The 12,319-nt window shown below is 36.9% G+C and overlaps 1 protein-coding gene across 1 annotated transcript in view; it reads right to left on the bottom strand.

Annotated features, from left to right (window-relative positions):
- Positions 1-12,319, bottom strand: part of PITPNC1 (phosphatidylinositol transfer protein cytoplasmic 1) — a 163,140-nt gene that overhangs the window by 32,835 nt on the left and 117,986 nt on the right. The window contains exon 5 of the mRNA XM_070934749.1: positions 7,536-7,607. Coding sequence (XP_070790850.1) covers positions 7,536-7,607 — 72 coding nt within the window. The remainder of the gene's footprint in view (positions 1-7,535; positions 7,608-12,319) is intronic.

Genomic DNA, 12,319 nt, shown 5'->3' with positions numbered 1-12,319 from the left:
TTTTAAAACCATTTTTTCTACAACCTCTTCAGTGAAGAGGTTTTTAAAAAATGCTTTCAAAAGGTTCTGACGATCAGGGAACTCAGCTTGGATTGTCAGAGGCATTTAAAAGAAAAAAAGGGGTTTTTTCTTTTAAAAGCCTTTGAAGATCCCAACTGAGCCGCGCGATCATCAGAGGCTTTTTTTTTTACTTTTAAAAGCATTTTTTCGGCTAAAGAGGTTGTAGAAAAAATGCTTTTAAAAGTTAAAAAAAAAAAGCCTCTGATGATTGTGTGGCTCAGCTGGGCATTGGGAGGGGGGCAGGATTTTTGCTACCAGTTCTCCGAACCACCCGCCTCCATCTCTACCGGATCGGGTGATCCGGTCCGAACCGGGAGCATTTCACCCCTGCTGAAGACCCTAACCAATTTGCATTAAGTAAAACATTAAAACCTTGAATTAGAAAAATACACGTCAAAATATTTAAGGGATTAGGTGAAAGGAAGGTATTTGGCAGAAATCTGACACAGAAGGGTATGAGATGTGACAATGAGCCAACGCTGGAAAGAATACTGTGGCTTTATGCCAGGCAGAGGTTTTGCAGACCTGAATTTGCACTTCAATGTCAGAGGGGAAAATGTTTGAATGTCAAAGAGTTTATTGTGTGTTTTGTTGATCCAGAGAAAACATGATAAAATGGATTGGTCCGTGTCATGGAAAGCTTTGCATACATGTGGACTTCAAAGTTGCTTTCTTGTATGTTCTAAGAATGGCATATGATGGAAATAAAACATTATTAAGAAGCAGTGCTTAGCAAATGGTCCAACACTGAGCAGGGAGTATCAAAGATGTGGAATGTCTGCAGGATCCTATGTGGGTAGGTCACCGGGATCAGAGGTTTAAGTCTTCTGGGCTTTCGGACTCGTACTGGAGCCCATCGTCTACAGAGAAGTTCCCTGAGGAGGGGCATCCGAAAGCTTGGAAGACTAAATCTCTAGTCCTGGTGACCAACCCAAATTGGATCCTGCAACAATATCCTGGGACACGTATATTTGCCTTCATTCATATGGAATGTCTCTTTGGTTGTTAAATGCATTTATGGACATGAATGTAATAATGCATGTGGGGATGTTAGTGGTATTGCTGTGCTTTGGTATGCAGAGGGTGCCATGTTGTTGGCTGAATACCCAAAGGATTTAAGAGCACATGTGTAGTGCTACAAGGATTATGGATCTGAACATTAATGTATCACAAAGTCAAAGTAACTGTTTTTGATAGGAAAAAAATGGAAGGAACAAGAGCAAGTCAATGGGAAAAACATCCCTAATAGATGACTGTGTCTACCTGGTTAGAATATTTATTGAAGATGGAAAAATAGCATGTGCCATTTATATTTGGATAACGCCATGTTGATCAACACAGATTTCGGGAAATACCTTTATTATTAGCACACTAATTTTACATTAACTTAAATCTTGCTTCAATCAATAAATAATCTTAATGTAATTAAAAATATAATGAATTGTGGGTTTAGCTTAAATGCTATCATTAATTTAATTAATTCAAAGTCACTTAATAGCCACTTGTGAAATCTCTGTTATGAAATGGTTGAATCGCTCTAAAAATTCATTTACAAGACTGGCTGACATAACTTCTTACAATTATATTTATTTTATCTGTACACTACTAACATTTTTATCTACTGTGTCATATTTGATCATATTAATAAACTTGATTATGGCCATGCAAATTATGGCAACACAGAAAGTCCTCTTGTCTTGGACAAGGATATTTTACACGAAACTCATCTTCCAAGAAATGTTATAAAAACTCCATCCAATTTTCCAATATTTCTGTTTTTATCAGATCTTAGTACATATTTGTCAACTCAGAAAAATCTGATTCAACTAATTAGCTCTTTCATAAATTTTAAGTCCTGTGTAGAAGTTCCTTTCAATCAAGAAAATTCCTATTAGTTTTATTAGTTGTTTATACATTCACTCACAGATGAATTGAGGAATTAGTAAAAAATGAAAGTATTTCATTTTAGAAGTGAAGGAAATAGTAGTTCTTCTTGGCCACAATATAGCTAAATGAAAAATCCTGTATTGTTTATTATACTATATCATTGTTTATTAATAGCTTCTTCAGATTTATTAAGAATGAATTGATATTAGATTAGATGCTATGGGTCCCATTTATTAAATTTATTAAAGAGTGCCATCTAATGGGACCCAGAAGAGAACTTTTCAGTCACGGCATTCACTTTTTATAACATCATCCATGTGGAGATTAGATTGATCCTGACCTTATCAGCACTGAAGACATGGCTGTGTCATCAGGCACAGGGATCAAATTGTGGGGCAGAGCCCATGAGAAGGTATGTTGATGTGTGTTTATGGTTTTATCATGGCTGACAAATATGTATTTATTTTTGTGGTATATATTACATTGGAATTTAACCATTGTTAGTTGCCAAGTGTCATCATGGTGAGATGAGCAGCCACATAAATTGAGATGGATGGATGGACGGGCAGATGAAAAATCATGTTGGAAGAAAGCAATAGAAAATCATTTATAATTGTTCAAAATATAGAAAAGGACTGCATGTCCTTGCAGTCACCGGGATTCAGCATTGGTTCAAAGGGGACTTTAATATGGAAAAAGATACATTTGAAGGATGCAAACTTCCTGTACTAATGACTTGTTAAAGTCATTATGTGTCAGCACTGAATTATCATAGATATACTACATTCCATATAACTAAAAATGAAATAGAATAAGAACAGCATCACACCCAATTTGATAAATAAGAAACAAATAATCATGACAAATTGAGTTTACAAGCAATTCCAACATAGGAACAAATAGTTTTTCTACTTAATCATATGCTAATATTATCTAACAAATTATAAAATAATTTTTGTCCAATTAAGTATCTCCCTTAGGAGTAATATAATAACTTGTATTCTATATATTATAGATCTAAACTCTTTGAAGCAGAAACATTATATATAATTTTCTAAAAGTACACTTTATAAGACGGTGCATTTTTGCTTTTAGCAATTCTAAGTATTTACTAGCAGGTCCAAACAAACTCAGTTGTTATCAAGTAAAAGTATGTAGAATAGGTTATAAATCTTGATGAATTACCAGTTATTTGCTTGCAGCTTTATGTTAGAACTATTCTTAACCTGCTAAACTGCATGCACTTCTAGACTCTGACAAAGCCTTGCAATTGAGTAACTCACCCCTTAATCTGGAGCAGAGGCAAGAAAAGCAATCATGTTTACACATTTTATCAGACTAGAATTAAGGCTATGGGAAGTGATATGCCTTGATATTGTCTTGTATTAGCGTATATACTGTGTACATTCATATATTGAGAGTAGCTTAGTGAGCGGAATACAAGTAATAACATTTTCCCCTTTCTGGTAACCTCTGCCCACGAAATAAGAACTTGGAAAGATATGGCTAGAGGTCAATAAACTTCAGTGTGCAATTCTATCTCTGTGGACCAGCGTTAACCCAGGCCTAGAGCATCGTATTCAACTTAATATAGAAACTCCTGTCATCAACACTGTGTCAGCATTTCCAAGGCAAAGACCTAGCATGCTGCAAATTAATCAAATTTCATTTTAGAGTTAAATAGAGAAAGATGCTGATCTACCTAAAGGAAATGTTTCCTTCCAAGAGGAGGAGGAGGAAGACAAACAGGAAAGTCAAATGCTACCAACACGCTGAGGATGCCACAGGAAAATGTTTCTTATAAAGGTCTAAGCCCAATTGGGGATGGTGGTGCTAAAGTGCTTTAGTTTTATAGGAAGATGGACATAGCAGGTATGGTTGAAACCTGGCAGAATAAACAAAACCAGCGGGAAAATGTTCTCTTTAGAAACTAATTCTATCTGAAGAATAGGGAATACCTCCTTGAACATCTAAATAAATATGTGATGACATGTATAAAGCAAGCAGAAGCAGGAAGTAAGCAAAGGATACAGCTTAATAGATCATAACAAGAAACATTTACTACTATAAAGCTGGTTTAAATATTCTCTGATTTTCGTCAAATGCTATTGCTGTTCTTTGTCTACATCAAGAGATGTGTGTGTGTATTCTTTTTTTTTAAAAAATTCAATATATCTCCCTGATATATATTGATATGTGCTATATATTTAATATATATAATATATATATATATATATAAAACTATATTTATTTATAAAATAATAAGTATATGGATATATATCAAGGAGATATATTGAAAAACTAATTCTCTATGTCTGTTTGATAAATATTCTGTTCTGAAATGGACATTTTATAAAATTTCCATGATATGTCCAAATATTGCATTGCCATATGTTACTCTTATTACCTATAAGAGTATCTTTATATATCTGATTTTTAAAGAGTCAACATTTTGATAACTAAGAAACAGAAGTCTGTTCCACTCCAGGTTTAGGGTTTGTTTTTTTTCAGTTTTTATTATATTTGTATACCGCCCTTCTCCCGAAGGACTCAGAGCGGTGAACAGCCATGATAAAACAACAAACAAGACAAAATTTAAAAAACATATTAAAACAATTCAATCTTTGGCCAAAATTAAAACTTTCAATTAAAACCATTTTAAACCATTTTAAAAACCCAATTTAAAATCATTTATCCCATCAGACCAGCTTGCTGAAATAATAGGATCTTCAGAGCACGACGGAAAGTGCGGAGGTCGGGGATCAATTCATTCCATAGGGCAGGAGCCCCCACAGAGAAGGCTCTCCCCCTGGGGGTCACCAGTCGACATTGTTTGGCCGACGGCACCCTGAGGAGGCCCTCTCTGTGGGAGCGTGTCAGTCGGTGGGAGGAAAACGGTGGCAGTAAGTAACCAGGTCCTAAGCCATGGAGCGCTTTAAAGGTGGTAACCAACACCTTGAAGTGCACCCGGAAGACCACTGGGAGCCAGTGCAGCTTGTGCAAGAGGGGTGTTACATGGGAGCAGCGAGTCGCCCCCATTATCACTCGTGCGGCCGCATTCTGGACCAGTTGGAGCCTCCGGGTGCTCCTCAAGGGGAGCCCCATGTAGAGAACACTACAATAGTCCAGACGGGAAATGATGAGGGCGTGAGTGACTGTGCGCAAGGCGTCCCGATCCAGAAAGGGACGCAACTGGGAAAGGGACGAACCTGATAAAAAGCCCCCCTGGTCACGGCCGTCATATGATCGTCTAAAGACAGCCGTGAATCCAGAAGGACGCCCAAGTTGTGAGCTCTCTCTGAGGGGGGTTGAAACAAATACATTCCCTTTAAAGACAGAAACAGCTTTAACTAATTATTTTTAAAAGAGATCGTTTTAAGAATATTCTTTAGTTTGATGGATGAGAAAGACATACTTCTGAGTTTTTCTGGCAGCATGTACATACATTGTAGTACAATATCTACATAGTATACCATATAAATCAAGAAAATTAAGAGTGCTTCTTCTGATGCCTTGAATATTAATGTTTAGAATCCACAAAAAGTTTTGTGACAATAAATGTTATTTTATAAGAAACTAAATAAATCTATGCATTTTAAATGTGCCATAAATCTTTTGTTCTTGTTTGGGTAATGCATTCATATATTTACTCTCACATGCATAAATAAACTTTAGACCATGGCAGATCTCTGATCTGTTAATCTAAGTTAATATTTATTTTTCATTCTCTATTACCATAGCATATCACAAAACAGCCTTAAAATTGTCTCCATGTTAAAATTAGCATGGTACTCTTGATTAATCATCTGGAGCTTTAATTAATTCACTGATTAATGTTTGCTATCTTATTTGCTTTCTAATATATAACAGGAAGCACAATTAATGAATTATTTCTTGACAGAAAGTTATTGGAGAAATAACAGAAAGTATGAGAAAAATTTTACAAAGTTTGCAAACTCATGATTTCATTAAATCGCTCCTGTTTACATGAGAATTAAATGACTGCTGTGGTAAGAGAGTGGAAGACAGTAATTCGTATCCTAACGAATTACGAGGGTCTAAAGCTACCTTATCTCTGTCTATTCTACCCCCTAGAGTAGAGTTATTGCAGGTTTCAGGTATAAACATAGACATGTCCTCTTTCTTGCAACAGTTGTCTTTAGCTATATTGATGTTAAAGGAGTATGTCCCCCTTAAACTGAGAACATTTATATGTAGCCTCAAGATTAATGAAATCTGTTATGGTTCACCCTTATTACCCCAGAAGCAAAATCAGGTGACCAGCAGTGGGTGTGATCAGAGGGGTGATAATTGGTCATCTGCCACCATTCTGCTCTTGCTCTTTAAAAAACTGGAGATCCTTTGAGTTTGCCCAAGGCATTATGACTGTTTAATCAACAATACGTTGATTAAACGTTGATATAAGGCCTGTAGCCCTCACCAGTTTAGTGCAAAGTTTAAGTAATGTAAGTATATTTTATTTCTTCCCACCTGGATTCTACTTGCATGCCATCCAATGCAGTGGTGGGTTGCCCCCGGTTCGCACCGGTTCTATAGAACTGGTAGTAAAACTGTTGGGAGGCTCTGCCCACCGACCCCGACGTCATCAAAACGCTTCTGCGCATGAGGCCCCGCTGTGAACCGGTAGTAAAGGTAAGTAGAACCCATCCCTGATCCAATGCCATATTGCTGCCCTTCAGATATGAGGGAAAATATTAAGAACTGGTTGCAGAAACTGGCTGAACTGTAAGGAAACACCCATGCAGAGATCCAAACATCTTAAAAACTATAATTCCACTCAAGTATTTTGCTCACGATCAACTCTTTTATAGCACCTGAAACCCCGGAATATGCTTCTTTGCCTACCATTTGGCAATTTTGACTAGGTTCTGTCTTCCTTTGGTTGATGGCATTTGGGAGTAGGAGAAAAATTCCTGACAGGAATAATACCTGACAGGTATTATTCAATAGGAACAATAAGAAGTCCAACCTATGACCTATAAAAACAGCCTATGAATACAATTACCAAGGATTGGGTTGGGGGGATATACCAGTATTAGTTACCCACATATCATACCTGGACTAACATACTGGCAGTTTGATACATACAGTTTTGCTATTTAAAAAAATGAAAGTAATTATCCCCAGAAAGTGTTACCTTCATAAAAAGTATAAACTATCTATGAAACAGGGACATTCAAGCTTAAAAGGTTTTTAATGTAAACTTTGGATAGTTCTTATTTAAATTACATATAAGTGGTATCCTAACATGGTGCTGCCATGCACAATCTCCCCTTGTGTAAAGATACTGACAGAGCCAAAGGGAAGAGTTAAATGAGGTATCAGTTTAGAATCATTAGATAGCCACAAAAAAACCCTCTTGAACACAGTTGAGCCTTATCTAGTCCAGGTGAAAGCTGTTAGTCTGAGAATATTTCTGTGCATAGGCTTTAGCAATAAATCAATAATTTAGAACCTTCACATGTTGACCTGTTTTTTTGCGCCTAACACCTTGACTCCTTCCGGGCTACCTGAGCCACTATTTAAATGTACTTTACATTCAATTATTGAAAGGAAAGAATACTTACATTATCATTGCTTCCTTTGTTGTCCTCATATTTGGTCTCTATGTGAATGGAGAACTTGGGCAAAAATGAGCACTGTAAAGAAAACATATAACATATAATGCAACAATTATACCCATTAACAGTTTCATGATGTCCTTTCTCCATTACAGTATCCTGGCTATCATTTCTATCTGCCTCATATTTGGGAGAATTAGCCTGACGTTTATAAGTGCAAAATCTCTATAAGGACAGAGGAGGGGAAAATACTTCACAAGTTCAACAGTCTCAACATTCTCCATGAATATTTCAGCTCATGGATAGTTTCCTAAATTTTGCTGGCAAGTTACACTTTCCTCAGAACTGAAGCATTTGTTTTATGTGAAGATAGTTACTTTGCACTTGCAAAGGGTAAGTAATAAAAGCAAACCAATTTCTAGAGAAAACAAACTTTGAGAGGAAAGGCAGAAGAGCGGATGTAATAGGCATACAGTATGAACTGAAGGAAGCTGAATCTTTTTGCCACCCATCATATTTCAATTGCCCAATTATCCAAATTATTTTTCCTGCCATAGAATTGAATACTTGGAGATCCTTTTCATTGATGTAACAACTTCCAGATTTATGGCAAATAAATCTGGATGGAATGAATGAATAGAAGGAAATCATCATCATTATGATCATCATCATCATCATCATCATCATCATCATCATCATCATCCCTGTAAGACAGGGCTCTCCAAACTTGGCATCTTCAAGACTTGTGGACTTCAACTCCCAGAATTCCCCAACATGACTGGCTGATGAATTCTGGGAATTGAAGTTCATAAGTCATAAAGGGGCCATAGTTTCCCACTCCTGCTGTAAGATGTCAATCTACTACCCTGTTTCCCCCAAAATAAGACATCCCCTGATAATAAGCCCAATCAGACTTTTGAGTGCATGGCAATAAGGCCAAGCTCTTATTTCAGGGTTCAAAAAAATATAAGACAGGGTCTTATTTTCGGGGAAACACTGTATCTACATGTCCCTCTGCATAAAGAAGCCCCACAAATGGACTTTAAATGACATGTCTTTGTGACATTGCCATTGTCTCATCTGAAGTCCACAGAGGAAGAAACCTAAAAAGGAGTCTTTCCTCCACCAGACAGAATTTTGATCACGGCCACAATCTAGGACACAACTGACATGTGCTTGAGGCTGCAATCCACACATCTCCTATGGGAAAGACTTCTCTAGTTACTGGGCACTGGACTTCATAGCAATGTTGGCTTGAGCTGCAGAAATGACCAGCCATCACCTTCCATACTGGAATCTATTCATGTGAGTTCCAAATAGCACTTTTCTTAGCATTTGTCAGATCATATACACAGGTAGTCCTCGACTTACAACCATTCATTTAGTAACCATTCAAAATTACAACAGCACTGAAAAAAAGTGACTTATGGCCATTTTTCATACTTATGACCACTGCCAGCATCCCCATGGTCGTGTGATCAAAATTCAGGAACATGGCAACTGGCATGTAATTATGACAGTTGCATTGTCCTGCGGTCATGTGATCACCATTGGCAACCCTCCCAGCCAGCTTTTGACAAGCAAAGTCAATGGGGAAAGCCAGATTTGCTTAATGACCACATGATTCACAACTGCAGTGATCCGCTTAACAACTATGGTAAAAAGGTCATAAAATGAGGCAAGATTCATTTAACCACTGTCTTACTTAGCCATGGAAATTTTGGGCTCAATTCGTAAATCAAGGCCTACCTGAAGTCTCTTTATAATCATGGGTCCTGAAATCTCTTCAGATATGCTAGATATGTTTTTTGAACAAGGGTTTAAAGATTGTTCAAGTCTTGGGCTGCACAGGAGTTTGACTGATGCCAGAAAACATATCTGGGTTCTGCTTGTTCTGTACCCAGTGAGGGTATTCTGCAGCTTTGGCTGGCAAGGGGTTTGACATGACAGTGGTTTTTACTGAGGCAGCCATGGCTACTCGCAGCAAACCTCAGAATAAGTAGGTACATTCAATTGCATGGACATATTCCGGTTAATGTAAATAATTGCAGTATTCCACCCATATATGTCTGTGGAAAACAATTTACCAGAATAACATAAAGCTGTCTGTTGAAAGAGCCTGCTCTTGGAGGCCAGGGCCTAGTTTTTTCATCTCTTGGGCACCTACAAAAACATTTGGGGTTGCTATGGTGCAGAGGAGAGATGCTGGGTGAAGTGATAGGGAGTGACCCAGGTGCTTTTCTTAAGTCTCCCTTCATCCTTCTCACCTGTTAGCTGGACTATTTTTGGGCAAGTGTTTAATGCTCCCTCCAAAGAGCTTATGCTAAGATTGTTAGAATTAGCTAAGATTGCAATGCAAGTAATTTTACCTTTACCTTACAATGCAAGTATTTTGGGATTCATCCTATGCATCCATTGTACTTTAGCAAAGGTAGTAAATGCAACACACAAAATGGTATCTTAGTGGCAACATATTAATTCATATAAGAAATCAGAAACAAATGCAGAAAATTAATGTTGCAAGCATATTGAAATTTAAAACATGATTCCTTCTTCTTTCACTTCCCATGGGCATACACTTCACAACTACTAACCTGGCATTTTTGTTAGCACACATGGCATATAAAAAAATACACAGAGCATATTCTCCAATTTCCTATTTAACATTTCTAGAAGTGGCCAGGTGCTGCTCTACAGACAAATAATAATCAAAATAATATTTAAGAGATTTAGAAAGCCCACAATACTTTGCCACAATCTGAAGCAGGCAACAGAGAGAATCTCATTCTCTTTCCAATCTGTCTGAATGTGCAAAGCCCAAAATGTGTGGTTTTCCCATTGCGGAACAGAAAGCAGCTCTTTGGTTTGAAAACCTATTTTTTTTCTTGATGGAATCGAAAACTTGCTGACTCATAGCTTGGCATCATTTGTTTTTATTCCTAGAAGAAAAACAATGCATTTTTCTCTGATGAATTTTATACTGATATGATCCACCCATTTTTGTAAATCATTCCTGTCTTCTAAAGTATTAACTAGTAGTAATCTTTATTACTGAATTACCCTGATAAAATACTATTAGTTTGCCTTCATTTTGCCTTTGGGGAAAATATTAGTGATATTTATTTAAAAATGTATACTTCTGCAATCTGCATAAAATTGCAGCTAAGTTGTCCCAAAAGTGCTTTTCAAAAGACAACTGGGCTTTCTTTTTTTTTCCTTGAAAACATTTAGCTTCTCATCAGAACTGAATCTCCATAGACATTGCAGACAAGTTCTCAAAGCCCTCTCTCAGATTTCTAATAGCAATGGGGAAATGCATACTGACTCTATGGCCATGATTACAAAGGGCGGTGCTTGTTTCCACCTATTATGTGTCCAGAACTGTTTATCTTCACATATTTTAATATACAAACCGGTAGAGAATAGCTTTCAGCATACCACAGTGGAGAAGGAGCAGATTAAACTCTGACTTAATTAATTGCTTTGTGAGTATTCCCTACTAGACAGAGGAAGAAGAGAAAACAGCCATGGAAAACACATAGTGATAGTCAAGTTTTAAATTCACTACAGATGCCTTCTATTAAAAAAGGGGAAAAAAAAGAATTAAGGCTATTTTTAGGATGATGATTGATTAACGTTGCCATGGCAATAAGAAGCAACAGCACGAACATGGTATAATTTGCGCAAGCTAGGGACAAGTGCCAAAGAATTAAAGATACCAAACAGAAAACACATGACATCTTTTTATCAGTCAGTGGTGACTGCTATAATTATAACCTTTCCATACCAACCACACTTGAAATGATAATGAGATTACAATATTCTGAAATAGAAATATTGAAAAAGAAGACAGCTAACATTTCTCCACTCTTTCATTTGAGGAACCTGTTTTGTATGGTAATATCTGATGGGATGTTTACAGAACAGCTGAACTGATTCTTAAGTCATTCCTCATTATTCTGCTCTTTAGAAGCATTAATTCTGAATCACTGGAAATTATTACTCCTATCAAATAATAGGAGTAAAAATGTATTTGTCATATTTACATGACTGCCCATCTCAAGGCAACACATGGAATATTCATATACTAATTATGTCCTTCAACTGCATTATCTGCATTACTATCAGGGACTAGTGATATCTCTTTAAAAAACCTTAATATTTCAACAAGGGATGTTGTCTTCCCATACCCTATCTCTTATCAAATCCTTAAGCCTCCTTGTTCAGTCTTGACCAGGAAAAGCCCATTAAGGGTTACCAGAGATAACATATCTATTTTAATCTTGATGAAAAAAACCAACTTTATATTCCTTCACGTTACTTTTAATAATATTTATTTTTCATCCCGTCAAATAACGTTCTAGAACAGGGGTGTCAAACTCACGGCCCATGAGTTGGATGTGTCACATGCTGGCCACCCCCATCCCCAGTTTAGCAGAGGGGGGAAAAGTCACCCTACATCACGTGATGACAATGTGACGACGTGAGTTTGACACCCGTTCTAGAACTTGATCTCTTTTCATTTTTTCCTTGTTCTTTCTTACAAAATTTTAACTTTCTAGACACAAGGATGGATTCTTCCCCCTATGCCATCACTCTGCTAAACAACTAATTCCAACACCACCATCAAACTGCCCAGCAGGGCTGCACTACTATTATTCTTCTCATCTGTCCTATTACCTATTTCCTTATCTTTTTATGACTATAACTTTGTTGCTTGTATCTTATGATTCATATTAATTGTTTTATCCCAGTATGATTTATGTTGATTGCTTATTTAGTATCCTATG

The sequence above is a fragment of the Pituophis catenifer genome, unplaced genomic scaffold (assembly GCF_029215685.1).
Source record: "Pituophis catenifer annectens isolate HBS135680 unplaced genomic scaffold, rPitCat1.0.hap2 SCAF_2, whole genome shotgun sequence".
Classification (NCBI taxonomy): domain Eukaryota; kingdom Metazoa; phylum Chordata; class Lepidosauria; order Squamata; family Colubridae; genus Pituophis; species Pituophis catenifer.
This window is presented reverse-complemented; position numbering and strand designations above follow the sequence as displayed.